At 37.3% G+C, this 24,595-nt stretch overlaps 1 protein-coding gene across 5 annotated transcripts in view; it reads right to left on the bottom strand.

The window, feature by feature from the left end:
- LOC139975713 (uncharacterized) overlaps positions 1 to 24,595 on the bottom strand; it is a 205,863-nt gene that overhangs the window by 158,135 nt on the left and 23,133 nt on the right. For 3 of the 5 annotated variants that reach the window (XM_071983811.1, XM_071983812.1, XM_071983815.1), the window contains exons 2-3: positions 21,023 to 23,986; positions 15,951 to 15,977 (exon numbers count right to left, since the gene is read on the bottom strand). In XM_071983811.1, the coding sequence (XP_071839912.1) occupies positions 15,951 to 15,977; positions 21,023 to 23,868 (2,873 nt within the window). In that variant the 5' untranslated portion in view covers positions 23,869 to 23,986. The remainder of the gene's footprint in view (positions 1 to 15,950; positions 15,978 to 21,022; positions 23,987 to 24,595) is intronic. The other 2 variants (XM_071983814.1, XM_071983816.1) reach the window with 1 other exon arrangement.

Raw genomic sequence — 24,595 nt, 5'->3', positions numbered from 1 at the left:
TTATTTGTTTACATTTCTTTTCATATTTTTAAAAGTACTATTGGATTTTTCTGGTAGTTTAATGGCAAGAAATAACTAACATCATACGCCAATGACAAAAAGCAACGATCAAAAACCATCCCTGATTCTGTAAACTTTTATCAAAGTTTAGACACTAACTGTAGAGTTTAACAACCATATTAATAGAATCTAACCCTGATAGTTGTTGCAATAGGATCCAATGACCCTTTCTTCCAGAGGAAAGATTCCTTTAACTAAATCCATACACATTTTTTTTCCCTGACGAAACAGATCTCCGGCTTATACCCTATTTCGCGAACCGTCATTTTGGTTGATTTAAGTTCCCTTCGCAGATTTACGCTTCTTACGATCAGCCGATCAAAATATCGGTGACGCTCAGTAGCCCGATCTGCCTGTAATTTGCAGTAAAATGTCGACGATAAATTTCTACGGTGATAGAAACCAACATTAAACTGTGATTGGTATCGCTCTGGGGACATTTCAAAACAGCTGTGTTAGTAGGTTACAGACGGCAAGACCATGTTACGTCCACAGGTATTAATCAAAAGCAAGTCTCTTTGATACAAATCCTAGCTGCCCACATTCAAATTGCATGTTTTTTTTTTTTTGCGTTCATTTATGTTCGGGTTTGAAAACTGTATTTTTTTTTCTGAAAACAAAGTGAACCTACGAACATTTCTACCTCAAAAATCAGTTTTGGCTACATTTTCTAGAGGCCCACACAAGTTGTTAAAACTGATTTAAAAACAAAAACTTCTACATGAATTTTGTCTCTCTGTGACAATTCCATGCAGAAATTTCTTTAACAATGATAAATCTGAGCACAATTAGGTCGTATTCAAATAAGTGACTCAGCTGTCTGGGAGGCCTGACGTTGACGCTGTGTCAAATAGTCAGACGACGCTGGTGAACTGACAGAAATCCACAGATATTCTCGTTTCCATAGCAACACACGCAACAGTAGTGCTAATCACTGTGATTGGTTTAATTATTGGCAAGAACATCTTGTCTTCATACTGCGGTCATGCATTTATGTATCAACAAACAAGGAGAAATTTAAACTAATGTGATACGCTAAAGTTAATTTCTCATCCTCTCATCATAATTATTCCTGGATCGGTTCTATGGTCCCTGGATAAGGATAATAAAATAAAGTCAAATCAAATTTTGCATCTGATCTGATAAAAAAAAGACCTCACAAGTTTTAATATTGAATATATTGGAGGTTTTTGTTTTTAAATTTTAAACTTGTATTCATCAAATCTACCAAATTCAAGAAAGAAGAAATTTTCCATTTATTTCCCTCTTCACTTTAAGCTTGAAATATTCATCTCAAAGTTAAAGATTGGATGCTGATTTAAGTGCTCAGACCAACCTTAAACGGTTCAGGATGCTGTCTGAGTTAGGGGAGGGGGTGAGGGACAAACAATATCCTCTGTGTAATTGAGTTGGCTAGAATATAACTACTACATTAATTACTACTAATTATTACAATATATGAATTTCATATTTTTCACATATATTCTGGTATATACCGTACATATTTGATTGCTAATATTGCTATAATGATTCAAACTTTAAGAGAAACAACTTTGTCCTAAATAATTATTTCATTCCGAAACCCCAAGTTTTGTTTCCATCAAGAAATCATAAAAATCAAAACAACTGGGGAAAGAATACAGAAATATGTGTGATGCCAGATATTTGTCTGTTCATAGCTGATAGCTTTGTAACAGCTCTGTGGTCACTAACGATGGATTCTTGACTAATTAACAATTTTCTATATTATCATAACTATATCTTTGAGGGAATCTACTCCTATTAACCCCATTATTCAAAATTTAATTTGTAGTTAGGTAGCACCAACCTAAACAGGACTACCTCCCCTGAAAGATAAACAAGGTTTGTTCAAGTGGAAATTAGCAAGCTACCATCTGTTCTAGAATCCACTTCCCTACATCAAACATAAAAGCCGAGCTGCCTAGAGAAATATGCCGAGTGTGTATATATATATTACATTGTGCAACTTAATGCAGGTACCCTGTCAATCTAACTCTTGTATTAATTATAATATCATAATTATGTAGTAGCATTGAATTTTGGTATATAAAAATGTAAACAAAACCTGAGAAGAGTGCAAATATTTGTATTGTGGGTATGTAATACTAAATTATGTACTATTTATGTCAGTTTTCTATTGTGGCTATGTAATACTAAATTACATACTATTTATGTCAGTTTTCTATTGTGGGTATGTAATACTAAATTACATAGCATTTATGTCAGTTTTCTATTGAAGGTATGTCATACTAAATGACATAGTAATTATGTCAGTTTTCTAATAATGTAATACTAAATTATGTACTATTTAAGTCAGTTTTCTATTGTGGATATGTAATACTTAATTATGTACTATTTATGTCAGTTTTCTATTGTGGGTATGTAATACTAAATTACATAGCATTTATGTCAGTTTTCTATTGAAGGTATGTCATACTAAATGACATAGTAATTATGTCAGTTTTCTAATAATGTAATACTAAAGTATGTACTATTTAAGTCAGTTTTCTATTGTGGGTATGTAATATTTAATTATGTACTATTTATGTCAGTTTTCTATTGAGGTATGTTATACTATGTTATGTACTATTTATGCCCGTTTTCTACTGTGGGTATGTTCCATACATGAAACGTTGTGATCAAACAAATGAATGAATTGAAAATGAACTGAAGAAAGTACGTTACGCATGGTAATTCTATACCTGACTGCTAATGTGTAAGATACTTTCCAGCATAACTAAAACTTACTGATTCTAAGCTTCGGAATGTATTAGATATTTCAACATTGTAATGTTAGGCCTTTTACAATGGTAGAATGTCGTGTGCATGCAGATATCAAGTCACTGAATCGAAGACTGATGCGAAGAAAGAAATTAAACTATTGAATAAAACGAAACCCGAGGCGTCTTAAATTAAATCTAAGGAACCCTGGTAACTTTGGTAAACTTTAAGTATATTGCATTCAAACTGACTTTTGTCTTTCAGAGCAGGTGAATGACACAACAAGATGCCTTTTTTAACTGAAATGTTTTGAAATTAATTGCCAACTTTATCATACCAAAACATAGATGTATATATATATATATATATATATATATTGATATTCTGCTTGTTTCATTCTGATTATGCATAAATTTCATCTTATTAAGCTAGCTGTGGTGAAAGTGTAACAGGAGGGACTAATTAGCGGAATAATCCTAAACACAGGTCGAGAAACTGTTTCAATTAAGAAATGATTTTTGGCACAAAATTAATTTTTGAAGTTGAGGAACACTGAAAAACACTGATATCAGTCTAGATTGTATTTCTATAACACTTTGGATGTTTGTCGGATGACCTAATAAACATCTGTGGCTCATCAGTTAAAGTGGCTGATCTACTTAGTCTATTACACAGAGACCATTAGGCCAGTTCCTCAGACGCAACACAAAAATTATAAGTTAAACATCAGGCTGTTCTGGCATCAAATCACATCTTTACCAGGCATTATAATTTTGTCAACGGCAAATGGTGTTTGAATGCATGCCATCCAGAAGATGCGATGACATTTATACCAATTTATAGTTAAAACAAACATGTTCGGGTTGAGTTACTAGAATTTATAAAACGATGGAATCAAATTAAGATGAGGGCCAGTATTGAGGAAGAAGCATTCCAGAGATTACGCAGATTTTAATGGCGAATATTTTGAAAATTGGAATATGGAAAAGTTATCAATACGCAAATTCTTCTTTTTGCTTGGACTCTTCACATTACCAAGACTAAAAGTCATCTTGTAACCATAGCAACCTGCTATTTTGATATCTCCATTTGCAGCCAGTATAAATTAATATAATATTACATAGCTGCAGTTTATGTAGTATATTATTTTTGTAATATGGCAAAGACTGATCTGAGGGAAATTTTATTGCAATTGAAGACAATGTCAACTAAAAATGAAACTGAATATTTTATTGCTTTGTCATGAATTTTCATTTGGTTGTAATTCCAGTTTATGATAGACTTTGATAATTAATAATGCAACAAGTCTTGCCGTAACAGAAGCTGTCGATCTTTAAACCAGTATCTAGTGATATGTCTACGCTGACTAATAGCACTGTCAAACAGATAAAGGAATTAGCACTGAAACATCACACTGCCAGAAATAGATTACTACCTAAAAGAGTCTTGCACAGTTTTTAGACCACAGAGAAGCCAAACTGTGGCATTGCCTGTTACAGCTATCTACCACACAGGAACCTCCACACAGGGTTGAGACTGGGGGAGGGGTGGGGAAGGGTGGGGAGGGGTGGGGAAGGGATGTGCACGAGTCAGACCAGTGTTCTTGCAATTTAATTTTGGTCAATTTGAATCTGATTTGGAGTAATACATGGGTAGTTTGGTAAAATTGACATCAAAATGCATAAGCCTTCATTAATAGTCAAGTATATTTTGTGCACATATTTTGGGCCCGGCCACAACCATAAAGAACGCGCCCAATCAAACTTCCTATGTTCCGGCACCCAATTACATGGTTAAAGGTACATTAAATTCCTTACAATGCTATTACGTAGACTGTCATGAAAGTTTTACTGTCCCTATCACTCACCCACCCCGCCCCCCTTCCCCCTTCCCAGACCCACACCCCAAACTCAGAGTACCAAAGGTACCAATTCATGTTTCCACTTACAAATTTACTGCATTTCTTTTTTATTGATTCTCAAGGGAAAAATTTGACACTTCTCTCATCTACTTGACAACATTGACATCAGACCAGCTGAGGTAACACAGACAGGTAACCGGAGAATCTAATCTAATGTTACCTAATATCTCTCTGACATAATAACACCGAACATGACATTCTCTTCAGAGGAACGAGATAAAGGTGAGAAGAGAAAGATGGATTTTATTGACACAAATGTACGTTATGTTGACACAAACGTGTCTGTCAAATTTGAAGTTCGCTTAGAAAGTGTTAGACTGACTACAGGCTTTTCTAATGAGCCCCGAACGGCCTCGCTTCATTAGTAAGGTTTAACCCTGGTCGGTTATCTATACATTGCAGAGTTTGTAAATATTGTAGCTGATGATGAGAGGTACTCAGCTGTGGATGGGTGCAACATTGACACATTTGAAAAATGTATTAAAGCTTACAGTTTCAAAGTCTGCAGTAGGAGACAAAGAAAATAAAGGGCTGAATTTTATCCTCCATTATATTTGCCTTGCTCCGGATTCTTTATGCGACTAGATACAGAGGCAGAGAATCTGACAGATACTAAACTTAAAATATGCTATAGAGTCCCTTTAATGGAATTTTCAGAAATTTAGCATAAAATTCCAAAAGTAGCACAGAAGTAATGGATCTGGTCGTTACCAAGAGAGATAGAGATATCAATGTCACAGTACCACTTGATTATCCATATTTAATATAGATTTGTTGTTAAGGTGATATGCCAGTCAGACTAACCACAATACAGTGCATCAAGATACCAACATGGGTGGTATCCTCAGCTCCCGGACCCTTCCACTGCCAAAATCAAAATAGATTTTTATACTGAACTTACAAACAAAACGTACCATCTGGATCCTAACTATAAGCAAAAATAAGTTGCCTTTTTGGATTTGGGTATTAATCTTGCATCCACTGAAGTTTAATTTCGCGATAAGTTCTGACACTACTTAAATACGATGCAGTTTATTTAGCTAGGTTAGTCCATCAAATTTGCTCACAAATATTGGTGAAAAAGAAAGGTGGAAAAAGTGAAGTTTTGTTTAAACAGGTTAATTAATCTTAAATCTTAAGAGTGTAGACGGTGAAATGGTGAGGATGCATGGAACTTAAATCGATTACCTTCCCCCACCCCCCCCCCCGACTATCTTGCAGGAGGATGCCTCTGTGTATTATGATCGATTTTTGATCCAACGTTTGAGTAAGTATTCAATAAAATTGTCGATCAATATAGAAATATAATTTCTGATGTTTCTATGAAGTTTATTTTTTAGGAAAAGGACAAAGATTAACTCTTTGCGGCCTGCATGAGCAAAAAGAATTCTAATATTAGTCTATGGACATAGCAAACAAGTTTCCAGAATCGAAACGCTATTCGTCCATTACTTCTGATCTTTCAATTGGTATATATCTGTGGGCTGCGGGGAGGGAGGAGGTGCCACCCTCTCTTTTTATAGATTTCTTTTTGAATTCTGATGATGCCTACGTGCATAATGGTGGCACTTATTTAGGAATTTGACCCCCCACACAATTGGCCTTAAGTCTTTTTCTGTTTTTGAAATATGTTACGCTGAATGTACATGCAGGTGGCTAGTTTGAAGAAACTATGCAAAGGTGGTATTTTTTGTTTCGTTGTAGAGATGTTGAGCATACACTGAGAGATGTGAAAATTATAATGTAGAGTTGCGGTGGTTCGCAAGAGCAGACGCGTTGTTCGCAGAAAAGATGGAAGAGTAGACACATTGCATGTAATGAGGGCATGAACAACTACCCTAGTGTAGAGAGGCCCATGCAGCGTGACATTCTGTAGAAACCTTGTATTATCAGATTATCAGACTGAACTGGAATCGTCAGCATTTATCGGTAAAATTGCGGAGGTTGCGATGTTGAGACCAATAAGGAGTGATTTGGGTTGCAAATTACAGACTTTTCACCTAGATCTGAAGGAGTTGAAAAAATTTGATGATCGCTAATTCAAAGTTACAGTTTTGTGCAACTTTCCTTTTTGTAAAAGGAAATTGAAATGCAGGTTTGTCAGAGGCTTGCACAGGTCAGAGGGGGTTGGCTGTCTAAATGCAGGTCAAATCCGTGAAATGCAGGGGGTCACTTGGGAGATCTGCTATGAACAGTAGATTTGAGAACTGTGAGAATTTAAGGCTTGGTGCCGATTGGTCTTAGTATAGGCCTATAGATACTTTCAAACAAAGTGTTTGATACATATCACACAAAAATTACAATTACCAGAAACAGTTCCCTTAAGAAAACAACCAATTAACCCAAAGGACAGATCCGTCAGATAATCAACTGTTTTATACCAGAAGCTGCAAATTTATTGAATTAAAGGACCATCCCTCTACTAACGCTTCCTGACGCTGCAATCAGAGAAATTTGAGAATTTCACGGAGGAAATTAAGAATGATACAAAACTCCAAAAGAAAGAATTTTCTTTATCTTTAAATTGTGCGGAAAACCTCTCACTTTAAGAAAGAATCGAAACAGAACGGTCAAATTGAAGAACCACCACAGAAAAATTGTAAAAATCCAGTATAATTCCACTATAATTCCAGTTCGTACCGGAGAGAAAAACTGGAAATGGACGCACCCCACGAAGGAAAGAACTCTGTACTAGTCTAAAAAAAGAACTTTTCCTGCCAGAGATCTTGACACACACAAGCTAAAGAAGCTCATGGGAACGGAAGAATTCGATCCCGAAGAAAGTAAACAAATCTCAAAGGCCGTTTAGAAAATGGGGTTTCAACAGCGGTAAACCCTTCTCAAAATATTTTCACCATTTTTTTCCTGCACAGGAAAGAAAGGTAATATTTTAAACCTAAACAAGCCTTAGGTCTTTTAGGAAGTTGAAGCACAATTTGCCCACAATTGGTTTCATCAAGCAAGAGTTAATATCTCCCCTGAGCACTGATATCACCTCGTGACAAGAATTTAACTGTAATTTGAGACGGAGCATTACCAAATTTTGCATTGTCCGTGATATCCAATCGTCGAATCAAACTGTGAGTTTAAACGCAGCAAAACGATCATATTTTCTTCCCCCAAAATTTGGTCGAGTCAAAATGAGAAGGGGCGGCTTTATTCAATAGTACAGGAACAGACTTATCTTCCATGCACAACTCTGCTTCGTGGAAACACATCCTTCGTCACTCCACGCTGTTACAAAGACTGTGTGATACAATGACAGGGGTAATCAATGCAGTCTGGTTCATACAAAAAACCAGAAATTGATTTTCAATCTTGGCGGAGCTCAAAAGGCTTGTTTGGTGGTGGTGTCGTGATCCGTCAATGAAACAGATGGTTTGATGAATTGACGTATTAAACCACTCATGTTTTAATACATCTAGGTACCGGGTTCAGCTTGAATTCAAGGATCATATATAATTAAGAGAAAAAACAAAAGGAATTAACCAGGACTAACTTTCTTTTGTTCCTCTTTTGGTATAATTATTCTGTTTTGAGGTTCTTGTCCTTTCAGAGATGTATAATAACTGATGGTTACTGTCATATCTTTTTCTTTTCTTCTGGCAAAAGTGCCGAATGAATCCTCCTTGCTAGATAGGTTAAAATAACAGTAAATCCTTCCTCTACACGATTCGTTTGTATCCCTATGGATCGGGCAGTGCTGTCCATCCGTATACTAACACTTCATATATACTGACGTTATCAAACACAACTGCCGATTCAAGTCCTAATTCCCTGTGCAGTATTGAGATACGTCCTATCTACTTCAAGTTTATTATAGTATTGTACATTTTTTAAGTTTCCCTTTGTGCATTGCCATTCAGTATCAATGCATTTTCATTTTCTCAGAAAATTTCCTTTCGATTTGAGAAATGAATAATAATCTACGTCGAAGATATTCATAATTGTTTTTTATTTTCAACCCATTAAGCGCTATTAAAGCTTTCAAGTTATTGAGATGATTTTGACATTCTCTGTATAACTTTGCACTTACGGGAGATGTTTCTTAACTCTTCAGCCTTGTCGTCAGCCTGTAAATTACCTGTTACTATAAACATCACCTTAAAGAAGTTGATCATTTCTGTTTCGTACTCTAACCTTGGGTATATTAACATTTCTAAAATTTTTACACAAAATGTTTTACTTCCTACTAGATTATTGCATGTATTATTTTAATAAAGCAATTAATATACTATATAAACCAAAACTTTGAAATATTTATCACCTGGCAGGGGGGATATTAAGTGGGTAGTAATATGATGGTGACATCTTTCGCCCAGGTTTCGACATGGAACATGGGATGAATCTTTGGGTTGCATCTCTGAGGCTGTATTAAAGTTGTTTTTTTATTGCTAAGAATGATATGTGTAACTTTAAACTATATATTGTAGTGAATAACATACAACTTAGCAACAACGTTGTGAAGACAACCTGTTGAGTGATACTTCATACTAATAACTAACTTTCATTTCTGAGTTTCTTTATTTTTATTACTACGTAATATCTCTAAGGAGCGAACAGGCCCTTAACAAATAATTTCTGATCGATCTAGAAACAGGGTTGGAATGAGAGATGGGAGGGGGTGAGGGGGTTAGATGCGGGGGTGGAAGCTGGTACTGTAGGACATACATGTTCCTAATTTATACAAAGCTGAGGATATGCTTTTTTAGGAATTTCCTGTTCAGAATGTGATATATTAGCTTTCATGCGAACAATCTGCAAACGTTGGCATAGACTGGTCAGTATTAAGAGAAACTTGCAGACGTGGAGAAATGATGGAAAGCATTACAGTAAGCAGAACAGAGAGACAAAAGAGAGATAAAAGGATGTAATTGTTTTAAACACAATTAATTCACTGCAAAGTGGAGTGGGGGGGTTCAGCTTTTGTAATGAATTATATCAACGGTATGATGACTAAGCTTTACTGATTCCTGAGCAGACAATAAAATACATGTTGTGGAAGTATGACTCTTCTTAATATTGCATCTTTCAAAGATTTAGTTTATTTTCACTTTTCCTCCCCTCCCCCCCCCCCCCCGTCAGTCCTTCATCACCACACAAAAAAATGTTTGCTATGAACGACCGGAGCTTGTTTAGGACACATGCAAATTTAACACCCTGTGATTAGTTACATCTGTTAAAGAAACAAACGTACAGCTTTAGTCGTGAACCAACGCATACTGCAGACTGACAATCGGGATAACGCTACACGTTCAGTTCTCCAGACTGAAGCAGACGTGAATTAAAACTGGCAAATCTTGATCAGTCGTAAGTGGTCTCTAATAGTCTTAAAGCACAAGAACACTTGCCCGTCTAGGTCGAATTGAGTCAGAGATGTGATCGCTCAGGAAGGAGGGCGCTGTGCTTAACTGAGAAAGATTCCAGCACATAAAGATACTAGCAAAGAATCCCAAGCTCTCAGGATGGAGGATTCAGAAATCGGAATGGACGATTCAGAAAAGTCAATCAGTAATTGGATCATTGCTAAAAAAAAATTTACCAATTGTTGTAAGAATAAGGTAGATGAGAATGCATAAGTAGGGATGAGATAGGTAAGCCAGAAGAAGATGTAACGATGAAACCTGAGAATCGTAATTAGAAGCCAAGACGTTAAGCGATTATTTTGACTTAACGACACAAATCATTGCAGAAGATTGCATGTTGTTTTTACATCTTCAAGTTACCCATTAGCGTGCGGCAGAAACATTTTAACAAATTCTTCTAATATTTTTTTCTGTTGATATGAAATGACAGCTTCTTAAAAAATTAAAACATGCATTGCAAGTGGAATTAATAAACAAAGAGAAAACATCAAATACATATTTGTAAAATGAGACACTTTCCGAATGGCTTTCGGCTTTTCTTTGGTGGAAACCAGACCCCTGAGCAATTTCTCCCAATTACCAGTAAGTAATAACACCGCCATGATTGTGTTTCACCTTGTTCGTCTAAATGACAACAAACATTGTAACTGAAACTTCAATTTGCAGATCAGAAAAATAAATAAAAACGTGCTGTAACATAAACTATGATAATTTAGAAACAACAAAACAAACAGATAGGTAAATTAAACAAACAAGGATTGTTTTTTTCAATAAACATTTGAGATTTTACAGTCCAAGAAACAATGACAAACGGTTTAGATCAACAGGGAGGGATCAAGCTAGTTTGAAATGTTTGTTTCCTTTGACTAGTACAGGAAAGTTAAGCTTTATCTTCAAACTTTGATTCTTGCAAGAGGAGCATGCAATCAACTCTGAGCACAATATTAAAGGGTGTGAAGACTCGCGCAAAAAGAAATGTCTCATGCCTGTAATCTGACCTAGTTTCGAATGAGGTGTAACAGAAGTGTTAGACGCCACCATCGATCCCAGAAAATACACACACAGCTTGCTACCGTCGGTAATTAGACACTAGTGTACAGTCAATGCATACAGCTATGGTCAATACCCACAACACAGTGTACATAGCAGCGATGGACATCTCAGGTCTAGATAAAAGATAACAAGGTATCACGTTTCATTACTGTCTGCATTTTGTAGCGACAAGAAGAAATATTCACTTGCAAGCAACGGAAAGTTTACTTTTTTAGTCTTCAATGCCTTTTAGCTTTATCTTCAAACTTTGATTCTTGCAAGAGGAGCTTGCAATCAACAATGAGCATGATATTTAGTTTCCAGAATGGGAAAGATGGACTACAAGATGTTTTGAAAATGTAAATGTCTGGGAAATCTATTGCAATTTTAGCCGTGTTAGACTGTTGAAACAGTTATACTTCAATATCAAGAAGACATGGTTACAAACAGATTTTAACAGAGGGGAAGGGGATGGGGAGGGGGTGGGGGTGGGGGAGGGGGAGGGGTCATAGGAGAAAATGACTGACTACAAATATTCATGATTCATCTTCGTGTTCAAAGGAGAAACAAAAGGCTTTAATAGGCAGTAATTGAAGGCTGAGGTTAAAGGGATATTGAAAGTAGTACAGTGGACATTTTGCAGGGACAGCTCTGGTATGTATCCATAGCAACTATTGTATCTATCCATAACCACAATTACTGTGTGTATATCCATAGCAACAACTGTTGTCTGCATCACTACATTTTACCGAGGCAAATGGCCACCATAAAGTTCCTGACTAGTTCTCAGGAAGTTTCATTTCCCACGATAAATAAATTTATGCAAAACGGACTCTTTCAGTTTGATTTACTATTAAAGAATATATGGTTGGTATACATCATCATTATTGACTTTTATTATTACTGAAGAGTCATTGTCTATCTTCTGCAAGCGTTAAAGTCCCTGTACGACCAAATTTGATATTATGCAATAAAGTTAAAGAGGGAAGCATTTAAAGTAACAGGGGCAAGTATGTAGTGAGAGAAGAAAAGAGAAACCCCCCCCAAAAAACAGGGAAAAAAGAAGAAAACAACTCCTCTAATTTGCTTAAATCCAGCTGCAAATCTACCGTATATATATGTACAAAGCACGGAATGCCGATTTTTTAGGTTAAACATTTCATTTGCAATCTTTAATTTGTCCCGAAATTAGAGCAAGCCTGTAAGTCATTAATCACTACAGGAGGCGAGAGATGAATATAAAAGACTCATTCTTCTTTTTTTTCCTTTTGACTTTTTGACTTTCTGAAAGATCTTTTGAAATTGCAGACAGGATTTTATTTTGAAAGAGAAGATTGAGGTCCGCCCTTCCATCGCAAATTCTCTCTTTTCTGATTTTTCTCATTGTTCAAGTTGTTGAGTTTCTTATTGGTACAGAGAGCTAATTGGTTTTTTCTCCCCCACAAGAAATGGTTGCTATGGCAACAAAACATGTCACTTGCTTTTGAGATGCCCAGTGCTGTTTAGAAAGGGAATCTATTATCTTCTGAAACTTTTGTACCTTGCCAATGTTTCAACGACTTTTCATATCATTTCAAATCTGTTTTATTGAGATGAGATGTTTGGAAATGTACCAAACTGTGCGCAAAACTGTATATAAAACCGACAGTCACTTATGACAAAGTTTATGTTGTTTATTCTTAGTTACAAAGAATGAGATTAAATGTCACTACATTAGGATGTAGGACAAGTTTGTCGGTAAAGCTGTTGTATCAAGGCAACAGCAGTATAGAACAAGGAGACCTATGTTTGGTAAGCTGTTGTATGAAGGCAACAGCGGAAAACCAGGACAAGTTTGTACTTGGCTTTGGCATTAAGATGAAACAGCAATAATAATAGTAGCTATTCCTTCAATGTAAATGGCAGTCATTGTGGAGAAGTACATTAGTAGATGCTGTATTGAGTGAGTTTGTATGATGTCACTGAGGACAATTGTGTTGGTAGCTATTCCTTCAAGGTAAAATGGCAGTCATTGTGGAGAAGTACATTGGTAGTTGCTGTATTGATTGAGGACATTGAGTGTATTGGTAACAGGTGTTGTACATAACAGGTATATTTAAGTTAGATACCTCAAAAAAGTTTAGATAGTAACTTCTCATACGAAGGTTGTTGTGCTGCAAAGGTAGACTTTCATTAAAATTGCTAGTAACATGGAGTAGCTACCCCAGAAGTGATTAATTAATACTAAATATAATCTGGCTAACAACTTTTGTTTTACATTTGAATGGAATAATTAGCCTTCCCTTTGACAAGTTTTGGGTAAACTAAAGGGGTGCTTGGATGCTTAGGGTTGTACCCCACATACATGTTATACATTTAGGTTTAATACTGTAACACTGAAAATTTTTGTAATACTCTGTCTGTCTGTGTCTGTATGTGGAGGGCTTGCTCTATTCCCAACCCCCCTCCCAACCCCACCCCCCCTCCCCCACAGAAATATTTCCGAATTTTTGGTCAAACTTTTTAAGAATGTGACGTGGGAGAAGGGTGAAGCAAAGAAAATGGAAATTTTCTAGGTAAATGAGCAATCGGAAAAGTGGCATCTCTGATATTTACGAATCTCTGTATCAAAGTAAATACCAACGCATAAAAGCACTCACTATTATGCGAACCAGCTGGATGAGCTTACCTACTGACCATGAGCCGTGATTTGCTAGTTAAAGTTATTCAGAAAACACAAGTCGATTAATTTGCTTCAACAATTATTTTGTCTGAAACTTTGGCAAAATGTGTCAGAAGATCAATTCTTTCAATTATTAAAACCCAAAAATTTTTATACAACACTAGCGATCAACTAACTGGTATTGTTACGATTGTATTGTTTCGCGGAACTAGATAAAATCGATATGACGGTACCCTCTGCTGATTTTTGGAGAACACCATTGATCAAAATTTAATAAGCCCGAATTATGATTTCAATCAATGATATTAAGTGATTGACCAAATTTAACGAACTTGATTTTTATCGATCCTACAAAATTTTAGCCATCCCAACACATTTCGGGGGAAATGAAACGGTCATATAAAAAGCAAACTGGAAATAATTGAATGTTTCTACGACTGTTCTACTCCACTTAATGAAATGAAACTAGTATAGCTAAAGACTGGACAAAGTATCACAAAAACAAGAGCACATTAACCAAGATCAAACTAACAGTTTCCATCTTTACTGCTCAGATAAACCTGAACAGAATGTAAGTCCAACTCAATCGGTAAACCTCAGAACATTTCAACAGGTGCACATAAACTCTCTCTGAATTTACACTAAATTAATAACTGTACCTTAGAATTTTAATAGTGATTATTAATAATTTCACATCTACTCTAAAATTTCATTTTCTACCTCCATATTGTTTCCCAGATATTTTCTCCCAATTACTAGTCATCAAATTATGTGGGGAAAAATATAAAATTCATTTTTGAAATGTATTTTAAAAATCTTAAAAGCTAGCCTGCCCCTTTAAAAGTTCAATGCCCAGCCACCCATATCAGATCATATCATCTTACAAACATCTGAACAAGGAAACAAGATACTGTGATTTATATGATTATTAAATTTGTCCTGAGACAAAACTAAACAACTGTTGAACAGACTTGAAACATTTCAGGCACGAACAGCTTCAATATTAATGAATCCCATCAGTGGGGGGGGGGGGGAGAGTTTGCAATTGTTTAAATTTTGTGCAAGTTGTATAAACATAATTCGATCTGAAATGATGCATGGATTATATCTTTTTCTAGATTCTTTGCCGGAGTTGCCTTCCTAGAATCGGATTTATCTTTCACAAGAATAAGAGCCTCTTTTCTCTGCCCCAATTTACAGGTCTTTTTTCCAAGCCCTTAAGAAATGTTTGAGAATTCTATCTACTGGCCAAAAAAAAAAAAAAAATAAAAGGGACAAGAGAGATAAAGATTTAAAAAAAAAAAAATGGTTAGGCAATTAATTTGTGAAAGCAAGATGAAAAGCAGGTGGGAGCAAGTAGGCCTTGAAGGGGGGAAGATCTCTAATGTAAAGTAACATCAATGAATCGATCAGGGTTTTATATCTCGGGCCGGTTTTGTTCGCGAGGACTAATTCTGCCGAGAGCGAATGAAACGCCGGTTACGATCTGAAAGGAGATCGGAGGGGTTAGAAAATTAACATGTGAATGATGCATGTCAATAACAAAGAGTTGTAAACAGGGCTATAACTTGAGAAACTCCATCCTGACCTATATACTTCGTTAGGGTATTTTCCAGTGGCTTTCGGTAAACGACAAACGGAGAAGTTACAAAGTTACCTACATTCTGCTAAATTACCTCTCTTAGTTTGTGAAGTATGGTGGTATTGGAATGTGAAGTATGGTATGGAAATATTTCATTTCTATCAACATTTATCTACCAACTCTGTATCTTAGGTGACTTTTCAACCTCTTTGTCCAGCTCTCCCGGTCAATATCCATTCCGCAACCCCACCGCAACCCCACCGCAACCCCACCGCAACCCCACCGCAATCTGTCAAAGGGCAAACAGTGTGGAATGCGCATACAATATAGTCTAAATCACACGTAACAGTCATTTATGCATACACTGGGTCCATGTCTTCACATAAATAACAGTTTTAACAGTAAAACCAACCATGGAACTATAATTTGGTATTTCCATGCAAATAAAAAACAAGAAATACTACACAAGAGGAAGTCACAAGGGGGGGGGGGGGGGGGGGGAAAGGAGACCAACATGGGGAACAGCTAGGATGAGGATGATCAAATTGACAGATGTTGCAAGCTGTCCTAACCATGTCTCCTTACCTTCTACCTCTATGTAATACTGGTATCCTACAAAGAACAATTAAATAAAACAAACATTTCATGCCAATTTGAACCAATTTTGCTTGTATAATCCCCCTCTCCTTTTCACCTCCCTTCTCCTCTTATCCCACCCCCCACCCCTCCCCCTCGCTCCCTCACCCCCAGGTTGCCCTCATTCCACCGTTTTTCCCCTCCTGCATTGTTATGTCACCTATATAATTAAAGATAACATAAACAATCACATTTCTGTTTCCCTATGTCCATGAATAAATTTACAGTATGTATTTAAACAATGGCCCTGGTCTCACAGCTTGGAAGACAGGCAGAATCTTAATACCATGCAGCTGCTTTTCTTAGATTGACGAGATAGGATCAACTGGTGTTAAATCAATAGGTGGGCCAGAGCCATTAATGGTCATCACTTTACCTGGAATTTGAACATTGCCACTTAGGCTCATTTCACCAATGGTTATGAGAACAGCTAACCAAAGTTCAGTAATCGTAAAAAAAAATTACGATAACTCGCATAACAATGGAATGCGGTCATTCCAAAATGCAGGTAGCACACTCCTGATGTGGTGGGACGGAATTTCAGAAAAATGAGGTAATTACATATGGGAACAAAGTTGAATTTTTCTGTTGTTGGCAGTATAAATGGCCTTTAATGAGGATACTTTATGCACTATAAAATGTATCAATAGTAGTTCTTGAATGAAGAAAAAAATAAAACGAAAGTGTTCAATTCCGTCCCACCACATTTTTGAACATATTTTTTTAATTTCCAAGGGGGAAAAAAATAATAATTTTTTTTAAACTCTCCAAACTATCAACTATGTATGCAACTGACACCTCTGAGTGGAGAAATAATAAATATTTTATCCTGGATAGACAGGGGGATAGTCCAACATTTTCGTGGTGGGACGGAAACAAGGTGTGGTGGGACGGAATTTTAAATGGAAGGCAGCTTCAAACAGCATGTCTGGTCCAAAATTTACCTCTGTCACTTAAGATTACAAACTTATTCAGACTCCTTGAACACCCAACCTTAAAACAATGTGATTAATTGATGATACTTCAAAATTTTATGTATCTGGAGATTCCATACATACTGTACACATCACATCAGTTTTGAACCTCATGTGTCAAAACAACACATTTTGGGGTAATTGAGAATGGGTTTTTTATCATGCATAAATAAATCCAATCACTATTGAAATAGTCCTAGTTGTTCACCCTAGGTTTCTTTCTTGGCCCTTTTGGCTTTCCTAAACTATCCATTGTAGAACATGTGCTTTTGAATTGATATCATCTGCTGATGAACAATGATCCACGTGCACAAGAAATTGACTTTAAAGTCACGTTGTTATGGCACTCACATACTGAAGCATACAAGATAGAAGAGCTAGATTGCAAGAATAAAGGTAAGAATTCATTGCTTCTCAATAGTAATATATTAATTTACCTCCAGTTCATGGTTATAGGCAATTCAGACAATTTGATAGTGATAATTATGATTTAGCCTAGGCTGTTGCCTAACAGACTATGTTATATTGGAAAGGTTTAAAACAAAACTTATCATATAATGAGAGGTAGAAATGTGAAGCCTACAGTACTTATGCTAGGAAGCAAACCTGTTAGATGAAATATTACATATTTTGCTGGAGTTGTCTAGCCTGGCAAATTAATGTTTTAGCCTAAGCTGTAGCCTAACAGAATATGGTATGCTGCCTAAGCTGTTGCTATCTACCATACTAAGTTGGATTCTGAAACTTGTTGCCTACTTTGCAAAAAAAGTGAACCAAAACACAATGTAGGCTAGTTGAAATGTATTGTGCAGGAAGAGTATACTGTCTATGCCTAGCAATTATTCAACCTGTTCATAACTGCACATTATGAGGCCAACTCTCATGTCATATTGCATACAGTATGTAATACACAATTCACAGGATAGTGAAGCCAACTTATTCTTTCTTTCTATTCACATGTTGGTATATGGGGGAAGAAGACCACTATTGCTTCCTGGTCCCCCAACTTCTTAATAATTAAGCCAGAAATGTGTGTGGCTATACCCCCCAGCCCCAGTCCCCTCTTCATGCATCCCGCTGGTAATTTGTTTCCCTAATGGTAGAAGAATAGTTCACCTCCATTTCAGTGTTAATAATTACTATTATATTGTACTACTTTTGATAATAATTACATAAAGGTTACATGTACGTGATTTCATGAGATTTATCATTCCGTCCCACCACGTCAATATATTTGTGTTACCATGGCAACATCTTCAAATTTGTGTCTGTTTTTTTTGTGTCTGGTTGCAGTCTGTGACTGACCTGTTTGTGTGGATATCCTGATTCCTTCATATATGCTACATATAAAGTGGTATTATTCAAAAGGTCTATCAAATTCCGTCCCACCACAATTACGGTAATTTTGGCTTTGGCCCAGGTGTTAAATTAGGTGGATCAATAGGTGTTAGGATCAATAGGTGTAGGATCAATAGGGTAGGATCAATAGGTGTTAAATTCTAGCTTACTATGTTTGGCAGATAATGTTTTACACTTTGCAGTTGGCAATAAAGTAGGTATGTCTCACAGATAAATTTATCTGGTATCTTGTAGCAATATGCTATGCAAAAAATTGAGACAAATATTACAAAATATATGAATGGCACATCTTGTGCACAGAACCATAGTATTTGCACCATTTCACACAAACAAACAAAAAGAAATAAGAAGAAGCAAGTCACAAAACTAAAAATTGCAGCACATTAATGCGAAGTAAATTGATTCCCTGTGCTTGTCTTATTACATAAATATATTCAGGGAGCAAGGCAGTTTGTGATTCTCTAGGTACGCCATAGCATGAAGTGAAAACAGTCTTTTATGCTAAATTAGTTGACAGTTCATACCAGTTTAAATCAGATACTGTACTTTACTGTACTACTATCTGACAATATGAAACAAGTGATTACATGTGTTACCTCAATTTTTTTTTTTTTTACGTCAGAAAACTCTGCGTGAGTTTCTTTATAAAACACCCCCTTCTGTTTTGAAGTTACCTCAATCTGTCATGTTTTGATCGCCAGGCTGTTGCCGAACGAAAAATTCATTTGATGGACATTTTTGGTCAACTAATAATGGCTAACATGTTTGAACAAGTTTATGCCTTGCGGCTGTGACTACCTCTTTAATTAATGACGATAGCTCTCCAACAAACTCTATATAGTCCTTGATATCTACAGCTCTCTGTGTTATTTATCTGTTAGGAGCTAAAGTGATGATAGATGACGCAACACTCGAGATGAAACTAATTTATATTTAAACCGGGGAAATGAAAATTAAAAAAAAAAATTAAATAATACTATACTAAGTTTGAACAGGTTTAACATTTCTATCAACTTTTTAAACAGGAAGCTTCGGGAAGATTGCCATACAATTTATAATTCATTAGCTCTTTGTTTTCTCCTTAATTTCAGCGTACATTTGATTATTCATAAGCACTGAGTTATGGCACCTGATAATCCACATTCTTCAGGGCCGTAGTCTGGGGGGGGGGGGGGGAATCAATTACTTGTGTAAAACAATAAATAAATTTAGAGCTTATAAAGTAATGTTAAGTCCTAAAAGTCCTAAAAAAAATTATAAATTTACCTTGTTTGCAAACTGTAAATTTCTAAAAAACATGAAATCTCAAAAACTAGGATGTTAAGTTGCAACTTACAAGGCCTGGGAAGTGTCATTTCCAGCAATCTGGGAGGCATGTTTGGCAAGAATTTTCTTGCTACGCTAGATGCCAACAGATCGTGGTGTTCTGCATTGGCCTTTTTGGAGGGGGGGGCAATGGCCCTCACCCCCCTTAAAAATTTCTTTAAAAAGGCCCTGGTATATACGCACATCAATAGCATCACTATGTAACATTTGGACAGTCCATAATGTTTCTCAATGTTCCTCAACTGCCACACTTTGGAGTCTACCCAGGCCATGGCCCTGTCCATGCTATGGAAATATCCATATGAAAAGTGTTTCTTTGTGAAGGATATATCAATAGTAAGTGCATTATTATGCACATCGTAATTTTTACCATACCACTATAGGAACCTATAGCTTTCGTAACCGTATAATTAAAACATAGAATTCCCTTTCAGATAATATAAAGACCAAAAAGTCGTTGAGTTTATTTAAGAAGTATTTAAGAAAATTCATCATCACAACATACTAATACGGTCTTTATGCTATATATATATATATATATTAAGTAATTACATGTATAGCTAAATTATTTATGAACTAGGACAATGTTATCCTGTCTAGTTATTACTCCTTAAAGTATCTGTATCATTCTGCTCATTCAACTTGTATTATATTTTTCTTCTTTACCAGGGAGTTTTCTACTGTTAAGCCAATTCAGGCTTTATAGAAGACTTCCTTTCACATTGTAATTTTCTTGTGATAAAACAAATAAATAAACAAATTCCTCTGTGCATGGAAATGCAATTTCTGTCCAGTATACCCTTACAATTTATATCTAACTGTGATAAATAAGTGAAAATGGATTAGCTAACGTTGCTTATCCAGCTAGCATGGCATGTAGTCATGAGAAAGATTTTTATCATCATTCCGATGCACATATCAGATACAAAACGTTTTTCCCGAATCGTTTTATTATTACTCTTCTTTCACCAAACAAAGAGAGACCAATTTCATTTACTGACGGCTTCAAAATATCTTGTTAATAAATTTTTTCAGTTCAGCATTCAAAACTAAACTATCGTTAACTTAGTGGAGCATTATTAGAATCACATTTAGCAAATTCTGTGAAAAGATTACGACTGGTTCCTTTAAGTTTTAGTTTGTATCTGTAGACGTAGCATGAAATAGTCATAGAGACTAAATCTACTTTAACTGTGTCTAACATAGTCTTGCTATGTTATAGCCTACAGTGGATCATATACAAATAGTGTACTACGAGAGCATCACAAGGTAATAAACCAACAGTGTGTCAGTCAACATTACAACAGGTGAACAGAAAATATCACAATTGTAGCCGATCTATACGGGCGAAAGCGGACTTACCTGTTTCCACGGAAACAATGGGCATGGAAGATGTTATCACCGACCGAAAGGAGGTCCATGGCACGCACTTTGTAGCCGCAGTCCACGCATTGTCCCACGACAGTATAGTGCCCTCTGTTCTTAAATATCTGTGAGCTGTCACTTTTGCTTCTCCTTCGATGCTGGGTCTCCATTCCCAGCAACGGTTCCTGCTGGGCGGACGTCGTCGCCGAGAACATACGACGGAGGTTGAAGAACGGCTGCCTGGTCTGAGGTTTAGATAACTGAGTCTTGATTCTAGTTCTCGATCGTTTGTTCTTCCAGGACGTTGACGACGTTGACGACGTTGAGGAAGAACCCTCGGCAACGTTCGTAGAGTCCTCCTTCCCGGACGACATGTTTCCGTCCGCTTTATCCTCGTATTCTTCCACCTCGAGATAAGCGACGTCTTTAACCTGCCTCATGTGAGAGGCTACCTCCCAATTTCTCTGAGGCGACCCGCTTCGAAACCTTCTCCTGGGTCTCCAGGGAGACTCCCCGTTGCTTCCCTTTACCGGAGATTTTCTCTCCTCCTCCTCCTCCTTCTCCTCTTGGCCTTCTTCGTTAAACCATTGCAGCCCATCTTCCATCGAGCCATACCTGGAGAAGAATCGTCTAAACCAACTCGGTGAGCTCTGATTCTCCTTAACGAAAGACAATTTAGTCTTGTTTTTCTCCTCCTCGAAGAATGTCAACTGATTGCTGAAATTGACATGTTTTTTCGGAGAGATGTCTTTCCTGGGGCTAAATCCACAATCACCTAATGACGATGACTTTACAGCATCATCGAGAAAGACCGTTCCGTGACGCCTGTTGATCGTCGGACTCGACGCGGGTGATGCTTGCCTATTTACACCGAGGAATGTTTTCAGATCCTTACGTCGGTAGAAGACTTCGTCTTCTAGATCACAATCAGCCAGTTCAAAATTCTTTTGCTCACGTTTGAGTTGAAGGAGGTCTTGGGCACTTAAGTTGAGGGGTGACGATTTCTTTCTGCCGGTGAGAAGTTTATCGGTGCTGCTCGAAATTTCTCTCCCCATAAGGTGAAGACCACCTTTCTCTTGGGAAGATTTTTTGGATCGAAATCTAGGCAATCTGAGAGGGGAGAGGGACAACGCACTGACAGTGTGGCTTCTTTTCCGAGGTGATGGAGGAGAGAGTTCCCCATTATTATGATAATAGTCCATGATGTTAGAGTCCTGGCTCCCGACCAGATGCTTACGGGTTAAATTTGGTGTGAGGGATCTCTGTTGCAGGGAGTTGTTGGAGGTACAAACATTGGATAAAGACTGAGATCCGGTCAACAATGTATCGGTCCTGCTTAATCTCCTCTTCTCAACCGTCTGGTTCTTACGTTCCTCTTTGTACCGCAGAGCCGGTTTATCTTCGTTACTGTCTACACTGTTCCCGTTTCCATTCATGTCATTGTTCAAAACATTTCCGTTCCCTTTGGAATCTTCTAGAGAGTTACGACCTTTTCTTTGGCTTAATTCGGCACTTAAATTATCATCCTTTGTGGTATCGTTGTTGTTTGCAGTGTCCAGCAATGTACCAGCCTCCTTGGCCTGACCTTTGGTGACTCCTTGGCCATTCTCACCGGACCAGTCCTGGTTTACGTTGTGTGACTCCTGCACAGTAGCCGCTGCACAGTCGGCCGTTACACTACTTGGTGTCACTACCCGACTAACAACAACACCACAGTCTTGCTGCACTGCTCTCTCACTTCTGTTATTGTAGCTACCAGCAACGCTATCGGCTTTGGAGTTCTTTTCTTGGGTTGAGCACTCCATATTAGAATGAAGTGGGTTATCTTTATCTGGTAGTTGGTTGTAAGTTTTCTCATGCTCACCACCTTTGATTGTGTTAGTATTTGCTGGTTGGTCAGTACTGTGGGTTTCTAGTTTAGCTCGACCACTGATACAGAAGGACCTGCCAGCCGCAGGTGTGGTGGACACAACGTCCACGGTCGATGAGTCGTTTACACCGTCTTTACTCTCTAAAGGAGCTTTTGCAATGACTGTCATTTTATATTCTGTTTCGGGGTAGACCTCTATATCCTCCACTCTATTCCACAGAGGGTTACCCGCCGAGTTACCGTTCGATGTCAGGTTCTGCTCCGGCTCTCCGGGGTCAATCTCACGGAAGCTGGACCGATAGAGTTTATCGTTTGGGTCTTGCCTGATGATACTAAATCTTTCGTCGTACAATTTCGTCTCCCTCCCGTCCGCCGGGGTCAAGATTTGTTTGTTTTCCATCAAGGTCGGCGACTCTTTCTTCCCTTCCTTGGAACCTTGACCTCTCCTTGAAAACATTGGCTGGGGGACACTGCGGAGGGCCGGGGCACTGAGCTGTCGGGAAAACTGTCTTCTGATCGGCACGTTGTCGTAGTCGCTGCCACTGTCTTGTTGCACCTTGTTTTCGATCAGGCTCTGGATGCTGGAATTTAATCGGCTCCGTCGCAGCTTCTGCCTGCTCCTGTCTTCCGAGATGCTCCGGAGGAAGAGGCAGGGCCTGTTGAGGCATTGAGATGAGACCTGCCGACAGTTTTGATCGGCCAGACACTTCTCTTTTGTAGCGTCTGCTACAGCATCGTCGAAGCTGAGAGGCTTACGCTCTCGGGGAACGGAGATACATCTGGCGACCATTCGGGTGGGACCGTTGTACGTCTTCTTGGTAGCGGTCATAGGGATTCCAGCCACAGTGACCACTCCTCCCGCACTTTTGGAGATGATCTGCCCATTTTTTGGCGACTTTTCTTTTGTAGATCTTGGTAAAAACGCTGAAAATTCATCATTTTTTGGACTGTAACCGTTGATGAAACTCATCATTGATTAGGGTGCAATCCAAAGTGCTATAGATCCTGTCTGGTTTGTACATAAGATGAAATTCTGAAAGGGGCGAGGCAAATTCTGACATCAATCCTTGTCAAAGTTCATGAATCATGACCTGAAAAGACAAAACATGAAACAAGTAATTAAAACAGTGAGCTGTGAATGAATATTGCAACTACACCGCAATATAGGTTGTAGAGTTCAACCAACAAATATCACACCAACTGCTTATTTCTACAGCAATTTCTTTACCGCCCGATTCCTTAGCACAATTGTTTTCTCAAAGAGAAGCTCTTATATGGTAATTTTGACCTTCAGGAATAGTTTTCTGTGGAGGGGATGACGGGGTGGAGACTGGCCTACAGGAGTGTTAGAACATGTAGGGTCATACTTTAGGTAGATGTTTCTTGAAATTTTGGTATGATGTGCCAAAGTTTTGAACAAAATATTTTACCTTTACTAGGCAAGAATAATGTATAATATCAACAACAAAAAATATATATATGTGTTTGTGTATATATATTTATATATATATAATTATATATGTATATAAATATATGTATATATCAATATAAATATATACCCAAAGTAAATGATGATCCAGTCATCATGAATACTTGTCTTCAATCACATTTGGATTTTTATTTATTATATTTATTTATTTTTGGATGAAATTGCTACCATCCATAGGCAATGTCTGTGTCGAAAAACACTTGTCCAATAA

This window comes from Apostichopus japonicus, chromosome 11, assembly GCF_037975245.1.
Source record: "Apostichopus japonicus isolate 1M-3 chromosome 11, ASM3797524v1, whole genome shotgun sequence".
Taxonomy (NCBI): domain Eukaryota; kingdom Metazoa; phylum Echinodermata; class Holothuroidea; order Aspidochirotida; family Stichopodidae; genus Apostichopus; species Apostichopus japonicus.
Note: the sequence above shows the minus strand (reverse complement) of the source record. Positions and strands in the feature narration are given on the sequence as shown.